General features: G+C 42.4%; 1 protein-coding gene across 1 annotated transcript in view; it reads left to right on the top strand.

The window, feature by feature from the left end:
* Positions 1-7247: 7247 nt before the first annotated feature.
* Positions 7248-18641, top strand: part of mmp17b (matrix metallopeptidase 17b) — a gene marked incomplete at both ends in the record, with an annotated part of 32056 nt that continues 20662 nt past the window's right edge. Inside the window, 7 exons of the mRNA XM_083915466.1 lie at positions 7248-7376; positions 9089-9221; positions 9372-9528; positions 9704-9812; positions 10036-10213; positions 11132-11308; positions 15902-15995. Of these exons, the coding sequence (XP_083771592.1) occupies positions 7248-7376; positions 9089-9221; positions 9372-9528; positions 9704-9812; positions 10036-10213; positions 11132-11308; positions 15902-15995 (977 nt within the window). The remainder of the gene's footprint in view (positions 7377-9088; positions 9222-9371; positions 9529-9703; positions 9813-10035; positions 10214-11131; positions 11309-15901; positions 15996-18641) is intronic.

The following is an 18641-nucleotide window of genomic DNA, read 5'->3' as shown; positions in this document are numbered from 1 at the left end:
TCATGTGAATGTGCTGCATGTTGCACGTTGAATGTTCTGTCTCTCATTCTGTATTCTTTATTTGGATCCCTGTTAACTTTTACGAGGTCATGAACATATACAGTAGATATCATGGATCCCAATCATCCATAGGTGAAACAGAATGACTTCCATGTTAGTTTTGTACTTTTATCCATGATTACTGGGATTCTCTATATATGGGGTTGACCCACACCACAGGGTCCAGACCTCAGAATTTGCCCACTCCACAGAGTTGACTGATCCGTCTGGCATCTTGAAAGGAAACTTTGGCTCCTCAGTTCAAAAAACATGCCACACCACGGGGGACTGATGATTAGCCAATTAGCGCCACGTGGTGGTGGAGGGGGGGACACCCACTGGCCAAATACATCCAAGTTAGCTAAACATGCTTACGCCATAGGCTCCGCCGTGATCTGCCGTAGCTGACTCCATTGCTACTATGGAGTCTATAATCACTACTGTTACAGCTGTAACGGTGGATAAATTGTTTTGAGTGTCTCAACCCCCGCAAAATGACTTGTTTCACTGATTGATTCAGTCACCGGATTTAATTACTTCCCCCCCATTCAAGTTAGCATAGCACTAAACCAGAAGTTAGCCTGCACGACCCAAAAGTCTCTTGTGATTGGATTGGAAAAATTAAACCCATATCAAAGTGCAGGCGATGTCAGACTATGCCTGTCAGGATGACAAATTTTGTGGGGAGATTACTTGTCCCAGAAATTATTGCGATAAGCAATAATATCGACGTTTTGAGACCATTTTCAACTGATATAATGATAATGGCATCATAATGCAAGTACACCCTTTCAAAGATCAATAAATGTTTATTTCTAAAGAATATTTAACATAAGCACTGGATACATTTTAAATATCCAAAATAAAAGCAAACACAACCAAAACAATAAATAAATTGGATGGTAACTAAATTGCACTTCAAAAAATATAAAACAATTAGGCTCAGACATAAAGAGTGATACATTCCTTAACAGGCAAAACTGCCAGTTAGGACTTTTGTAAACAGCTTACAAACCTGCAGAACCAGATGCAGCAGCCAAACGTTACAGACAAAATGTGTGTATCAGGTCTCTCTGATGGAGAGACACAAGGAAAAATGGAAATTATCGCGGCTGGCAAAGTTACCGAGAGAGAGAGTTGTTGCTATGGAGATGGAACACCGTCTAGTCTTGTCTCATCGGTGTAAACTGGCAGGAACTAGTTTGGAAAGTGAAAATCCCATTCATATTTTGCATCAGGATTTTAATTATAAGCAAAATGTAGACTAACCACGTTGAGAAAAAATGGTTTCTGTCGAAGCCACATGTCCGTATGATATGTACCTTGTGTTAAGGAAAACAATATTGCAATCTCATGGAGGATTACTACACTATCCACAATCCTAAGTGTTACAGCGACATCTCTGATTGGTGGAGCTGGCTGTTACCATGAAAATGTAAACCGCCCCTTGCAAACGGCTGGTGAGCTGCTACCACTGAACTCTACGGTCGTTTCTGTACAGTCTTGTCCCTTTGCCTTTTCTTCTGTTTTCCAAATGAATTGTTTCAGCTTGTTTCATCACTATCTTTGGTCTGAGCTGGGCTTTATTCCCGACCAAGCTTTTTCTGTTGTTGCTCCTGGACTCTGGTACAGCCTCCAGTCCCACATGAAAGTGAAATTCCAGCGTAAAATAATCCAATGGTCTTTTTCAATACTTTCACACATCAAATAAGCCATCGAGACAGTTTTTTTTGGTGTATGAAATATTATATCCTGGATAGTTGCTAACAGTTGCTAACAGTAGGACGTGGCTAACACTGATTAGCTCGGGGTAGTACGGTGAAGGCATTCAAACATCTTTTTTAACCACTAATACTGCTGAAAATAACAGCAAACCTCTGTAGCAGCATGAGAAGAGTCCCTACACAGAAAACAAAGCACCAACAACGTAGTTAGTGAACCCAGAGTTCATTAAAAGAGTGTTTTCAAGACTTACCTACTGGCCCCTGTACCAGCTCCTCTCATAGTAATGTTCATTCAAATGGATAACCAAAGTCAATCCAAAAGGAAGGAGCCCATTGGTGCTTTGTTTTCTGTGTAGGGACTCTCCTCATGCTGCTGCAGAGGTTTGCTGTTATTTTGAGCAGTATTAGTGATTAAAAAAGACGTTTTAATGCCTTCACCGTACTGCCCCGAGCTAATCACTGTTAGCCATGTCTGGCTGTTAGCCACTCTACTGGATATCTCCATTAATAGTTCATACATGAAAAAAAAAGTCTCGACTTATTTGATGTGTTCAAGTGACGAAAAAGACCATGGGATGATTTTACGGTATTACACTTTAAGTCATGCTCCTCCAATGATGATTTTAAATCAAGACCCACCTTTTTCCACAGTCTAAGGTTGTCCCTTTTGTCAAGTTCCTTCCAAAAAGTATTGCTAGTGTCCTCTTAATGCTTTTAAATCTGTTGTTAGCTCTATTCTATTTCTATAGAATATTCTAATTTTTAGTGGTACCTTCTCTTTCTTATTGGTTTAATACTGGAACCGTTTGTCTGGGATCAGGATCAACTCACTTGATATGTCCTCTGACAAAAAACTGCTGCTCTTTCACAAAATAAATGTGTATTATAAAAATCTATTTTGACGTATTAGGTTAATATTGCCTTTGATTTTAGCGAGCATGTTTGTTGGTTTATCAGTCTTCCCCCTTTTGACTCCTGCCCTCTACTCTCTTTGTTGCTTTAATCACATTACTCTAACACTGCCATACTCCTCCAGTCATCCTTTCTTCTCTGCCCCCCATTCTTTAACTGAATTAAATGAAGCATCTGATTGACACAGACACACACATTCACATCCAGCAGTGTCCTACAGCAGTCAGCAGGGCCCTCCCCTCCATATTTTATGGTAATTTCCATCCATCTTCTGATTGCATCTGGTATATTGTCTCCCCAGTGGGAATACAGTATGGATGTTTCCCGTCAACTTCATTCACTGACTGCATTAACTCATTCATGCTGTCGTGACACTGGATATCAAGGTGTTGGAGAAGAATAGAGAGATGTTGAGCCAAAAGATTAATTTGAGCACAAATAGTCAAAGCAGGTTAAAGACATTTTTTTATTATTTTTCTAATGTTACTGAAGCACTAGAGATGAGAACCGACTGAATAGTAAATCCCCTGGTTGGGCATATGTAGGGAAGGAACCCGGAGTTGTTGGGTAAAATTACATGTTTGCACAGATCTGTACATCAAAATGTTGTACTAAATAAAGCAGATTTTAAAGACAGCATTCAATGGTTGAGTGTGTAAAATCACACCATGGTCTTTTTCGAAATTTACATACATCAAATAAGCCATCGAGACAGTTCTTTTGTGTAACAACTATTAACGGAGAAATCCAGGAGAGTCGCTAACATTCTGACTTGGCTAACAGAGATTAGCTCGGGGCGGTACGGTGAAGGCATTCAAACGTCTTTTCTAACCACTAATAGTGCTCAAAATAACAGCAAACCTCTGCAGTAGCATGGGAAGAGTCCCTTCACAGAAAACAAAGCACTAATGGGCTCCTTCCTTTTGGATTGACTTTGGTAATCCACTTGAATGGACTTTACTATGAGAGGAGCGGGTACAGGGGCCAGTAGGTAAGTCTTTAAAACACTCTTTAATAAACTCTGGGTTCACTAACTACGTTGTTGGTGCTTTTGTTTTCTGTGTAGGGACTCTTCTCATGCTGCTGCAGAGGTTTGCTGTTATTTTCAGCAGTAATAGTGGTTAAAAAAGACGTTTGAATGCCTTCACCGTCCGGCTGTTAGAGACTGTCAGCGACTCTCCTGGATTTCGCTGTTAATAGTTTATACATTTGTAATATAGTTTACAAAAAAACTGTCTCCATGGCTTATTTGATGAGTGTAAGTGTCGAAAAAGGCAGTACAGTGGTGTGGTGGTTAGCACTGTCGCCTCACAGCAAGAGGGTTTCAGGCCCTGTGGAGTTTGCATGTTCTCCCTGACATCCAAAGATATGCAGGTGATACATGGAGATATAACGTTAATCCAAACAACGTGACACAACAGTGCTATAATACTCTGTATTTATAGCCTTATCTAGTTTTCTCTTGAGTGCTTTTATTTTTCAAGGGGACAGAGTGGAAGTGTCAGCGATGTGAGTTTGTCTGACTGTAGAAATAAAGTACATCGTCCCATTCAGTGAATGGAGTTTCCCTATCTTTTATTTCTTATTCTACCCAAGTATAGGCGACTATAACCCAGTAGTAAATAATAAAAATATAATAATAATCCAGCCTTAGTTGAACAACTCCACTGCGCTCCACAGTGGTCTGCTGATGTTTCTGAATGCTTCCAAGATGTACGCTGTTATACTTCTACAAGCGATCTGATTGGAGACGAAACAGCCAATCTGAATTGAGCTTTTCTGGTTGATATTGTGGCACATTTGTAATGCTGTAACACATGCAAATACATTGATTGAGCACAGAATAATTTTTATTTGCTCAAATGAAATGTAGTTTTTCTCGTATATAACTTTTTTTCAAAATAGAATTTATGTGCTCGAAAAAAAAATTCTGTGCTCAAACTCTCACATTGCTCCTTCACAAATATGGCTCAAATTTCTGACAAAAACTGATGTGAGAACTAGTCAATCGAGTAACAGAGTCTGCCTAGTTTGGCAGATTGATCAGAGTTTTGTGAGCCTGGTAAGCTACGCTGGACAAAGAGTCATCATCTTAAACCCGCCCCACATGAGATAAACAGTTGTGTTTGGCTTGCTAAGGCTCTGGGATCCTGCTGGAAATCTGTCTGAATGGGACAGGGGACAGCCGTACCTACTAGATGAAACATGACTTTTGCACAAGTGTCTGGTTCCCAGGCTAGTGACGTAGTATAATGAGGCCTAAACTTTGCTTATGGAGGAGGTCGGGGTGGATAGTTATACTTTCGCCCTTGGAGACCATGGTTTGTGTCCCATGTGAAAGTGAAACTTCATAATATAACAGACTTATTTGAATCCAAACCCCAGTCTTTTCATAAACCTAACCAGGTAGTTCTGTTGCCTAGACATAAGTAATAGTGAAGCATCAAAACATGGGCGAGTAGGGAATGAGAACAGGTTGCAGTGGTACATGAATGTTGACATTTAACATATCTGTGGTTGCAGATGTGTGTGTAACCCAGGTCCCATGTAGTTAAAAATAAAGCTAGAGTGGTTAATACTATGAGACTGGGCCTGGGCTCGTTGTAGGAAAATACAACTTTTTTTATGCTACTTTTAGAATGTGTACCTTTAATAATGTTTACTACTTTACTAATAATGACCACCACAACTGTACTTTAAATGCAAAAATAGTCCTTTCACAGGTATTTATTGACAGAAAATGAAATGAGTTGAATGATTTTTAGGAAAAATATATAAAATAAAAAAGCACAGAATTATTCACAACAACACAAAACCTCAACAATTGTACCTGTGGGCCAACACACTCATATGAAACACTTTAAATGAGAGTTAAACCCGTTGCAGGCCTGTTTATTGAAGCTTGTGTGCGGTGGGTCCTAAAAACTGTAATGGCCGCTTCACTCAAAGCTGAGCACAAAATAAAAGCATGTGTATGTTAGTACTCACGAATCCAGGGTTTTAGTTAGTAGGGGTAGAAGGGGAATTGGGGGTGAAAGTCTCATGATGATAATGGCAATGCCGGTGGCAGTGATGATCCAAACACACACTCGCGGGCAATGGCGTAGCGAAGGAAGAAAACACAGCAGCAGCAGGAAGAGGCACGACACAGCCGAACGCAGAACAGGGCAGAAGAACACACACACACACACAACAGGGCCATCGGCTGGAAACCCGTCTCTCTCTCCAACGTCCGTCTCCTTAAAGCATATTATCCGAATTGAGCCACAATATCAAAAGCTACCTCATGGCGAAATAGCATTAGCTTAGCTTTAGCTTCAGAAATATCACAATGCAAAAGCTACGATATGCAGGCACATTAGCACTGAATGCTACCGCTAGCTAGCACGTCGCTAACCTCGTTACACATTCAGTCTCGGTTCACTATAACAGTTAGATATAGCACAAAATACAGGCATACACATTATATTCTCCTCTTGCAGGTCACACATAAGTTTATATCAGGACCACGAGTAGTCGACCGCCACCATAAAACTTAATGCTTCCCACACAACACGATGCCTCCTCTCTTTAGCTCTCTGGTCGATAGCTTCTGGTTCTTTTTTCGCGCGTGCTCCTACTTCACACACTAACCTGCGGCACTAGTCCCGCCCCTTACACGGTGACTTTATTCTGATTGGCTCGTGAGTTTTAACCACCAAAGGTAAAACAGGAATGAAATGATTGACAGGTAACAGGTTAGGTTACACATATAAACACGGCTTCTTCCTCTCTCTTTTTATCTCGGATCACAGATATTTTACAGATTTACTGAACTTAAAGACCTTTATATGAATTTATCTTTTAACTGTAAATAGTCTTATTTATTAAACTGTACATATTATATTTATGCTTTTAACCAGAACACATTTTAACAGTTTTTAACTATTATAAACTCTATTTATTTATGAACTTTTTTAATAAAGCACATTATTATACTGTTAATTACTTTTTATGCTCTGTAACTTATATGATTTTTGTACAGGGCTACATGTGCAATGTCAACTTTTTTTCCCTGACGACTGAGATGCATAGTGTCATATAAGCCTACTGTACACTTCTTGCTCAGCCCCAAACAAGACAAATACTCCTCCAGTCATCCTTTCTTCTAAAGACAAATTATTTCCCTCAGGAGTTAGTAGAGACTAAAAACAAAGTTAAAAGGAAAGGACTTACATTAACCAGGTGGACACAAACATAACACTTACTACTACTTCACTACTTGAATTATCATGTTCCTCTGTAGGTGGCCTGTAATAACAATAATTTATTAAAGATTTTTTTTTCTGCTCTTCTTCATCCTGCAGGACTACTAAAAATATTGGCCTCAGTTGCTGCTACTTTTTCCAACCTTGAATTATGTCTCTTGAGAATGAGAGCCTGTGTCTCAGTGATATTTCAAGTGTAACTAAAGATATTTTCACAGTATCCAAATGTTCAATTTTCATTTCATTATTTGATTTCACTCCAGGGATGGAAATTCATCTCAGACTCTATTGGATTTATAAACGGCGTTGAAGATACCCAGCCAAGATGAAGATGTGGATTCTTTTTCTGTGTCTGAGCAATGGATGGATGCAAACAGCATCTACTGCTAACATAACCCCCACACCCCCCACTGCACCAGTGACACCAACTCAAGATGAGGGCACTCAACTGGTGGTAAAAGAGACAGCATGGACATTTATAGGAGACCAAGGGATGCAAATATTGAAATTGGGGCTGTCAGTAGATTCAAATATTTAATCGCAATTAATTGCATGATTCTGCGAAGTTAACTTGCAATTAATGACAAATTAATCACAAAATTTTATCTGTTCTAAATGTACCTTTAAAGTGTAATTCATACATCAAATAAGCCATCGAGACATTTTTTACCTTTAACTATTAATGGAGAAATCCTGGAGAGGCGCTAACATTCTGAGGTGGCAGTGATTAGCTCGGGACAGTACGTTGAAGGCATTAAAACGTCTTTTTTAACCACTAATACTGCTCAAAATAACAGCAAACCTCTGCAGCAGTATGAGAAGAGTCCCTACACAGAAAACAAAGCACCAACAATGTAGTTAGAGAACCCAGAGTTTATTAAAGAGTGTTTTAAAGACTTACCTACTGGCCCCTGTACCAGCTCCTGTGGATTACCAATGACAAATACAAAAATGCTGAAAGGGCATATTGACATGAATGTAACATTACTTAGTAATACTACCACAGTGTAGTCTGTATCAGCTGTATACTTTTCCAGCAGAGTGTTAATGGAGACTGGATGTACTCTGGTGGTCACTCAGTTCACATGGACAGAGTACCATCTGGCTTTGAAGCTCAACTTGACAAAAATATGAGTGACGTTAAGAGGAATTTACGAAACGTGTTATTAAGGCATGAACTTCGATGGCCATAGTTTTTACATATTATCTTATAAACTTACACATTCAAGTCTATAGTAACAGGTTCAGGGTGGAATGGCTTAGAACAGTGGTTCTCAAACTGTGGTACTTGTACCAATGGTGGTACATAAAGTCTCTCTGGTGGTACGCGAAGGAATCTCCAAAATAAAAAAAGGAAACAAATACTAAATAAATACAACACTTTAAAAAACTTTAAAGATCTGTGAAATGTTTTTTAAAATAAGTTTAGCGTCCCCTGTAATATTTTGTTTCAATATCAGCCTGCTAAACTGTGATGGTAGAAAGTAAGCAGAGGTAAAATGATTGGTTCAAAAACACTGTAATCGTGATTTCAAATGGGAACTATTTGGAAGAGAAGGGCGGAACATGAGGAGAATATTTAGAGCAGTCCTTCGGAAACTGAAGTCATGGCTGAAGACAGTCAACAATAAATAATCTTCTGATTAGGAATAAGCCTTCCTGTCTGTAGCTGAAGAGTGTCGGCCTAAGCTGCTGTATTTGGACATTGGTCTTAGTGGTGAGACTGGAGAGAGCCTGATATTTACTGAGGTGGGATGTCATGGACAGAGTTTGAAAACCACTTGCTTAAAGAAATTGTTCAAGGGTGAAACTGAAGCGGATCTTTTATATACACAGAAACAGATAAACATTTGGCTGATTTTGTCCTCTAATGTTTGAGTGTTACAAGCTTGATTCATACTGGCTGCTATTATAAGCTGCTATATAACCCATATGAATAAAATATCATCATAAAACATCCAGTTAAAAGGAGAAAGTCATAATTAAATACATAAATCATTGGCTATGATGTTTAGTTCAGTTTAAGAAATCTTAAAAGTATACCAGTACTGGCAGTGTAAAAAATCTTAAACTAGTAGTTTACCGACAGTAACTAAGTATGTATGTCATGTATCTTTCCTCAGAGGTACTGTATTTCGATGACTACCTGCTCTTCTTTACCCACAGGATTGGTTGATGAAGTACGGTTACCTTCCACCAACAGACCCCTCCACTGGTCAGCTACAGGCCTGGACAGCTGTCACCAGTGCTGTCAGGGCCATGCAGAGGTTTGCAGGCCTCAGAGAGAGTGGAGTTGTAGGTAAGGATTCCAGATGGTGTCTGTGGAAAGCTGTGTGCTTTACTTTAAGATCCACCACGATAATGTTCAGGCTACTACGTCCTGATCTGGTGCTCTATACTATGTGACTCATTGAGTCTCCTCCAGTTCTTCTGTGTTTGGTGTGTTCAGATGAGGAAACAATGGCATTGATGAATAGTCCACGCTGCTCCCTACCTGACCAGGGTCACCCATCTAAACCACAGGCCAACCAAGAGGGGAGCAACATGAGGAGGAGGAGGAGGAGAAGGGCTATCTCCATGTGGACACGCAGGAACATTAATTGGAGGTTGGACTCAGTTCTCCCAATCTATACCAGATTGTGATCTGTTAAACTGGAACCAATATGAATATTTTCTATTTCCAATAAGTAAAAAAACTTTTACACTTTTTAACAGATGCACATTTATTTCTCTTTCCTTCTGTCTCTCTCTTACACACAAAAACACACTGTCAACTCTTAGGTTGCGTTCATACCCCTCCTCTTCTAATCTGTCCCGGGAAACAATTCGCTCACTGGTCTTTTATGCTTTAAGAGTGTGGGCAGAGCCAACACCCCTGGAATTTCACGAGGTGGGTACATTTGTCATATGCTGCATTAATCACATATGAAAAGATGGTGGATATGAGTTCCCTACAGGCTTGTTATAAAGCCATGTGAGGACAGAACTAAGGCACAGCCACCCATGCCTAGGTGCACACACTGACTATCCTTCGCTGCAGTTTTCCCAAGGAGGTTGATCCCTGCAAGGCTTGATCACTACCAAGCATCCTTTCTATTGCCTTCTGTTTTCAGGTGGACAGCCCAGAGGCAGCTGACCTACAAGTAGACTTCCTCCACGGTTACCACGGTGATGGCTATCCTTTTGATGGAGCAGGTGGTGCAGTCGGCCATGCTTTCTTCCCATCAGACCCTACCCGGGCTGGAGGAGTTCATTTGGATGCAGAGGAGGAATGGGCATTCAGACAGCCAGGTGGAACAATGAATATAAAACTTCTGCAAAGTTCTCCTTCTAATATGATTACATCTTTATTGCAACGTGCCCAGGCTCTAACCACACTCTGACATGATCAAAGGGCTGTGACCAAGCATCCATATGTGATGATTTGGGAATGGGAGAACGGGTTGGTTATTCATACCAAATAGTATAATTTAATGTTTTTACAGTGTAGAGTTGGGTCATTACATAATCCTTCACTTCGTGCCACCTCCAGTCCAAATAATCGTGTTTGTACCAAGGATAAGCAATAGATTTCCATTTGCATAATATTCATGGTCCCTATAGAATTGTCACCTTTACATGTTTTTTCACCTCAACGACTCACTAAGTAATGTTGTCTGGCTGTTATAACATCCTTTCAAAATATGATTTCCAGGTCCAGGTTTCCAAGCCTCGTATTTCTACAACGTCCCAGTGCCGTGTTCCCTGTTGTTTGAACACATCTGAGTTTTTAAAAAACATCATAATTGTCATTTGACCTCTTTCTTATCGATGAAAAAGATGTCTAACTGACGAAAGAGGTGATCGTAATTGTTCACGTTCAGCAGTTGTTGCCTGTTTTGTTTCAACGGAGTGTTTGGAGCGTATTTTCATGGCATTTGTGTGTGTACATCCATGCTTTCCAGTAAAAAAACCTCCTTGAATGAGATTACTCAAACCTGTTCTGTAGTGGCATCCTGAGAAGATAAAAAGCAACACTGTCAGTATGTTTGTTCTGTCCAACACCTCCATCCTGTGTTGTGTAATGGACATCGCATCCTTTAGTAGCTGCTTGCAGGGATGCAGGTAAAATCAGGTTTGCCCCTCATCACAATGAAGTGATAGGAGAACTACAGCTTCTAATTAGCTTATCATTTTCTTATGTGATCGTTTTCTCTTCTTCTTTCCCAGCCTCTGAGGGTACTGACCTGTTTACAGTGCTGGTTCATGAATTTGGCCATGCACTGGGGCTTGCTCACTCCTCATCTCGCCACTCAGTGATGAGGCCGTACTATCAAGGTCCTGCTGGAGACCCTCTCCACTACCGCCTGGGACATCAAGATCTGGAGCTCATCACCCAGCTCTATGGTGAGGCATTTTTTCTCAGCTGTGTGTCTTTTTGGTCACATGATGATTAATACTGAGCATGTGATCGGAGTGGAATAGAGTGTAAGCGTGAGGATTTTGGATGCAGCATAGAGCGGAGGATTGCCTTCTCTCCTAGTCCATCCTGTTCCATATCGCTCTGGTACCGCTTACATCATAAGTTATGGTATCATCGGTCAGTGACCTTCAGCGGGTGCAAGCGGCCGAAATGGGTTCTCAGGAGGGTGGCTGGAGTCTCCCTTAGAGATAGGGTGAGAAGTTTAGCCATCCGTGAGGAATTAAGAGTAGATCCACTGCTCCTTTGCGTTGAAAGGAGCCGGTTGAGGTGGTTTGGGCATCTGGTAAGGATGCCCCCTGGGTGCCTGGAGGAGGCCTCGAGGAAGACCCAGGACTAGGTGGAGAGATTATACCTCCAGACTTGCCTGGGAATACCTTTGGGGTCCCCTGCTAGAGCTGTTTCCCCCACGACCCGGTCAGCGGTTGAAGATGAGTGAGTGAGATGCTGGGATAGCAAATCAGCCTGGAGTGGCTTTAAGCAAGGGAGAGGATGCAACATACTGCTCTGTAAGCAAAGGAGTGTAAATTCCACCACTCCACTCCACGTAAAGCATGTAGCACAAAAATCAAACTACAGCATGAGAAAATTATCAGAGAAAGAAGACATGATGACTTCATTATTATGACGTAAACATGCATAAAACTGGAGCTTTGATGAATAAATGTGGACAGCTGCAAACCACTTTTGTGGACGAACCACTGGTTTGTCATTGAAGAGGTACAGACAGACAGTGCCATTTCTTGTCTGTTTTATTACATAAAATGCTAAGATGAAAGCCTTGTATTGTAAAGAATCAAAGGATCAAAAGAAAGAAATTCTCTGTATTGAAATGTGTGACTGTGTTGTTTTTCAAAAAGACTGGTTCTGAATTCAGTTTTACTTTGCATAATGTATGCTTCCTCCAGACTATCAGCAGCTCTTGTGTATGTGGATATGCAAACCTCTTTTCACATGCATCAGTTTGAGCATCAAGCAGCTGCTTTGTTACTTATAAGTAACAAAGCAGCTGATAAAGTAAAAAGGGAAAAACCACACGAGCACGACACGTCAGCCTTCATCAGTGTATTCTCTTTCATCCACCGACTGCTTCTCCTCCAACACGGATAAACACAGGCATCTACAATCAATTGCTACGCAGCACAATCGCCACTGACTTGACGTAAAAAATAAAAATACAACTGCGGTTCCAAACATAACTTATGCAAGCGGGTTTTGATAAAAGGTAAGTAAAAGGTTGTAAATAAAAAGTGATATAAATATATTTTTTATCCATAAGTGTAGTTACTGTCTCTGTTGTTTTCAATACCTGAGAGGCAAAAGCAGTTGAACACAGAACCGATGATCAATCATTAATTTACACATTTTTAACTCTTTCTGTTATCATTAAGATGTTTAACTCTTTCTGTTATCATTCTCATTATAACCATCATTTTAACTATGACACAGTCCCCTACAGCACAGATGTCGTCCCCAACATCTCAACCAACAGCTGAGAAAATTTACACCATTTAGCTATTGTACGTAATGTCATCCAATCAATCATTCAGCAGTCTGTATACAATCACTCAGCTTATTCAAGCCATCATGGACCATAGTGTGTGTGAAACATCACTTTCAACAACTTGCACTGTGGCTTGCACTGAAGGGGAGGACATTTCCTCTGTGCATTTCTCCATCATCGTCTTTATGGCACAGGGCATTCTTGAAAGACCATCAACAATTTTCTTTGCCTGGACGATACTTGATAGTTAGCTAATTCTGTTACCCGCCTATGCTCTGTTACATTGAGTTTGGCTGTTGACAACAACGTTCAGTAACAGCCCACTTCAATGCTAAAAATTCAAGTTGTTTTCTGCTTTGGTCAGAGTGTGTGATGCATAGGCTATTACACATAGCATACCCTCCTGTTCTTTATATAACACAGCACCTAAACCTTGGAGTGAAGTGTCTGTGTGTAAGGTGAATTATTTGTGTAGGTCTGGGAATCCAGACAGTCAACCAGTCTCTCCAGTATCAGTTGATGTTCATCCGTCCATGTGATCGGCTTGTGTAGGGTGCCCCTATAAACGTTCCTTTCACTTTTCTTGTCATCTGTTGTGGTCATTGCGTTGTAAGAGCATAAAGTGGGCCAGCAATGCGGGAGAAGTCTCTGATATACTGACGGAGGTAGCTTAGAAGTACCATGACTGCTCTCAGTTCTCCCACAGTCTGTGCCCTCTTTTCCTTTAGAGCTCTCACTGCTATTGTCAGCAGGATCCATTTTACTGCCCTCCGCAGACACGATGCGCCCCAAATAGCGGACCTCACTTCTGAACTCTTCCCACTTACTAGGTTTCAACTTTATACCATGCTGACATAGGCGCTGTAGCACTGTCCTCACATGTTCAACGTGATCCTCAAAGGTTCTACTGAAGACCAGGGTCGCATCTCAATAAGGGATACATATGTCATCTCACAGCCCTTCCAAACAATTTTCCATACTGCGCTGGAAAGCAGCTGGAGCGTTCATAAGACCGCAGGGAATCATGATCCACTCATAGAGACCCCATGGTGTCACAAAAGCAGTCAGAGGTCTGCTCTCCCTCGCCATACATCCCTGATGGTACGCCTTCCCTTGGTCGAGGAGAGTGAACCATGAGTTGCCTCCTAAGCCATCCATTATATCTTGCACCCTGGGGATAGGCTGACGGTCAGGGAACGTCTTCCTGTTCACCTCACGGTAGTCAATGCAGTCGTAAACTGACGTATTTTTTCCAGATACACACGACTGGTGAAGCATAAGGGGAGTTAGACTTCTCAACCCAACCCTGAGCGATGAGGTCACTCAGGTAGTCGTTCATTTCCTGTTACAGTGGCTTAGGCACAGAGAGATGCATGCGATATCTGAGCAGCCAATATCATCATCTGTTTTTGAAAATGAGGCAGACTCCTCTCTTAACATCTTACAACTACCTCCTGCTCCGGCTCGCTGAGGTGACTCAGATTTATAGGTGGGTCCCAAACATTGCCATTAGTTTGATCCTTGACGGTGGTGGGTGGGGTGTCTCTAGCATGGAGGCGGGGTAGACTGCCTGCACATGTTGGACAGTCCCAACAACAGTTCTCCCTGCTAACACTATGTTGTGATATGTTTGGTTCTGCACACTTACAGTAATAGAGAGTTTTTTGGTGCCTCTGGCTTCCACAAACATTTGATAGATTGCAATGAAATATGGCACAGACATTCATACCACCCTCAGGATGATCCCTTACATTTTATCTAAAGTTTATGTTGTGCAATACTTTGTTTTATGGACAAATGCCTGCAAACTAATGACATCCAATCAACCTTAGCTGTACTTTGTATTTACTGCTAATTGGCAAATATCAGCATGCTAACATTCTAGGCTAAGATGATGAACATGGTAAACATTATACCTGCTAATAATAACTCACTCATCCCTCATCTTCAACCTCTTAACCAGGATCGGGTCGCAGGGGCAGCAGCTCTAGTAGGGGACCCCAAACTTCCCTTTCCCGGGCCACATAAACCAGCTCTAACTGGGGGATTCCGAGGCGTTGCCAGGCCAGTGTGGAGATATAATCTCTCCACCTAGTCCTGGGTCTTCCCCGAGGCCTCCTCCCAGCTCAGGGGCATCCTTACCAGATTCCCAAACCACCTCAACTGGCTCCTTTCAACACAAAGGAGCAGTGGCTCTACTCCACAGGGTTTCCCGCTGAAAATGTGTTAGTTTAGGTGGGAGGGGGGCACTTCATTATGTAACCTGCCTAAAATACGTCGATACTGATACTGAAACGATACCACGTGGAAAAGTAAAACATCATCACACTTAAACTTAAAAAGTCAGAATAATATTTTGTAAAAGCTGCTGAGATATTATACTGGATTAGATTTGTTTTGTTTTTGCATGACGATAGCAAAGCAAATGCTAACTTCTGGTTGGTTTCCAGTCAAGCTAGCAAGCTAGGCTAGCAAGCCAGTAATGTGTAGTTCATCTTTATTTAACTCTAAGAGCTAAATAAAGTTTTCACACACACAGGGAACTCGACATAACTAAAACAATAAATGATCATACATCTCAATGGATAAATGTCAACTTTTTGTCACTGTTATGACCGGAGTTCTGAGGATGTTGGCGACAAGTTGGCACTGTTTTCAAGACCTTTGCTGACCAGAGATCACTTCAGTTCATTTCAATACAATTTTATTTACAGTTTTAAATCATCAACAAAAGTTATCTCAAGACACTTTACGTATAGAGTAGGTCTAAACCACACTATGACTTTTCATGATTTACCGAGACCCAACAATTCCCCATGAGCAGCCGCAAGTCGCATCAATAATCCATGTAGAAATCCTGAAAAAATGATTGACAAAGAAAGTGGTGGGGGTCCCTACCACAAACACTTTTTGTCCACAAAATCTTTTCTGTCTGTATAATCATTGCTTTATCATTGTCAAAAGTATTTAGCTGCTTTATTGTCATTACGTTTAAATTGATTTCTTTTTGATTCAGGTAAACGTAACCAGCTGCTGGCAACTGACGCTCCTCGCCTCACCCAAGAGCCCCAGCTGCGCCATAGAGGCCACCACCATCATCACAGACATGGGTATGATTTACAAAATAAGCAATATTTTCAGCTTGAAGCAATTCTGTATGAATTTGTTTCATGAGCAGCAACATTTGAAAACTTTATAGTATGAATTAGAAAAGTGTTAATTTTGTCATATTTTGAGATTTAATCTTGAAAGTCCATTTTATGTTTAGTCAAAAAATGAAAATACTTGACACTCAATATTAGTTGACAAAAATGTTGTGAACCTTAGTTAGTGTAGTTTTAGTCAAGATTAAGAATGAGCATTTTAATCAAACTGCTTTCAAAAAAGATTTTGCTCAATTTAGATCAGTAGTTCTGAAAGTTAGCCCCAAAATGACACAAACAATGATACAGAAGAGTTGTATGATGAAGAAAAAAATGTCTTATCTGCTGTTCTTTATCTATGCAAAACATCCAGATATGAAACATTCTGATTTATTTTTGAAGACTTCAGGAGGAATGGAACATGCTATCTTCACAATCATCTTCAACAATCCTGTCACTAGTGATGTCCAAATGCTTCATGAACCATCATTTATATTTTTTTACCCCAAAGTTGGTGTTCAGTGTGTTTTCAATCACCTAATCGTGGTGGAGAGGTTTGTGTGTCCCTGTGAACCTGAGGGCTGTGTTAATTGGAGCCTAGTGCTCCTGGTAGGGTCTCCCATGGCAGAGTGGTCTCAGGCGAGGGGTCGGACTAAGAATGGTTCACAAAGACTCAATGGACAATCGAGGAAGAGGAAGAGAGACCCTGCCCGGAGGAAGCCCAGGGCCCCTGTCTGGAGCCAGGCCCAGATGGAGGGCTCGCTGGTGAGCGCCTGGTGGCCGGGTTTGCCACGGAGCCCAGCTGGTCACAGCCCGAAAAAGTGAGGTGGCACCACCCTCCTCTCCATCCTGTGGGCCAACCACTCGCAGGAGGAACCACTTGGGTTGGGTACGCTGCTGCATGGGTGGCAGTGTAGGTGAGGGGTCTCGACGGATCAGACACGGCCGCAGAGGCTGACTCTGGGGACGTGGAATGTCACCTCTCTGTCAGGGAAGGAGCCTTAGTTTGTGCGGGAGATGAAGCGCTACCAGTTAGATCTGGTGGGGCATACCTCCACACACAGTCTGGGTTCTGGAAGCGTACTCCTGGATAGGGGTTGGACCCTATTCTTCTCTGGGGTTGCCCAGGGTGTGAGGCGCTGGGCGGGTGTGGGGATACTCACAAACCCCCGGCTGAGGGTCGCGGTGTTGGAGTTCACCACAGTGGATGAGAGGGTCGCCTCCTTACGCCTGCGGGTGGTAGGGGGGAAAACTCTGACTGTTGATTGTGCATATGCACCGAACAGCAGTTCAGAGTATTCAGCCTTTTAAAGACCCTGAATGGAGTCCTGCATTGGGCTCCAGCAGGGGAGTCCATAGTTCTGCTGGGAGACTTCGACGCCCACATGGGCAATGATGGAGACATCTGGAGAGGCGTGATTGGGAGGAACGGCCTCCCTGATCTAAATCCGAGTGGTCGTCAGTTATTACATAAGGATGCTCATAAGTGTACGTGGTACAGAGCACCCTAGGCCAAAGGTCAATGATCGATTTTGTGATTGTATCATCTGATCTGAGGCCGTATGTTTCGGACACTCGAGTGAAGAGAGGGGCAGAGCTGCCAACTGATCACCATCTGGTGATGAGTTGGGTCCGAGGATGGGGGAAGATTCTGGACAGACCAGGTAAGCCCAAATCAGTAGTGCAGGTGAACTGGGAACGTCTGGAGGGGGCCCCTGTCCGAGAGACCTTCAACTCACACCTCCGGCGGAGCTTTTCTGGCATCCCTGTGGAGGTTGGGGGCATTCAACCGGAGTGGGCAATGTTCAAAGCTTCCATTGCTGAAGCTGCAGCGGTGAGCTGTGGCCTCAAGGTCTTAGGTGCCTCAAGGGGCAGTAACCCTCGAACACCCTGGTGGACACCGGTGGTCAGGGAAGCTGTCTGACTGAAGAAGGAGGCCTTCCGGGATATGTTATCCCAGAAGTCTCAGGAGGCAGTTGCAAGGTACCGACGGGCCAGAAGGGCTGGAGCCTCTGCTGTGTCAGAGGCAAAGCAGCGGATGTGGGAGGAGTTCGGAGAAGTCATGGAGAAGGACTTTCCGGGCGGCACCAAGGTGCTTCTGGAAAACCATTCGACATCTCAGGAGGGGGAAAAGGGGAACTGTCCAAGCTGTTTACAGTAAGGACGGGACGCTAGTGACCTCAGCCGATGAGGTAATCAGGCGGTGGAAGGAGCACTTTGAGGAACTCCTTAATCCGACTAACACACCCTGTTTTGTAGAGGCAGAGCTGGAGGTTGATGGGGAATCGTTGTCAATATCTCTGGCGGAAGACCCTGAGGTAGTCAAACAACTCCACAGTGGCAAAGCCCCAGACATTGATGAGATTCGTCCAGAAATGCTGGAAGCTTTGCGTTTGGAGGGGCTGTCTTGGTTGACACGTCTCTTCAACATTGCGAGGAAGTCTGGGACAGTGCCAAGGGAGTGGCAGACTGGGGTGGTGGTTCCCCTATTTAAAAAGGGGGACCAGAGGGTGTGTGCCAATTACAGGGGTATCACACTACTCAGCCTCCCTGGTAAAGTTTACTCTAAGGTGCTGGAAAGGAGGGTTTGTCCCATAGTCGAACCTCAGCTTG

The sequence above is a fragment of the Echiichthys vipera genome (assembly GCF_963691815.1).
Source record: "Echiichthys vipera genome assembly, chromosome: 6".
Lineage (NCBI taxonomy): Eukaryota > Metazoa > Chordata > Actinopteri > Perciformes > Trachinidae > Echiichthys > Echiichthys vipera.
This window is presented reverse-complemented; position numbering and strand designations above follow the sequence as displayed.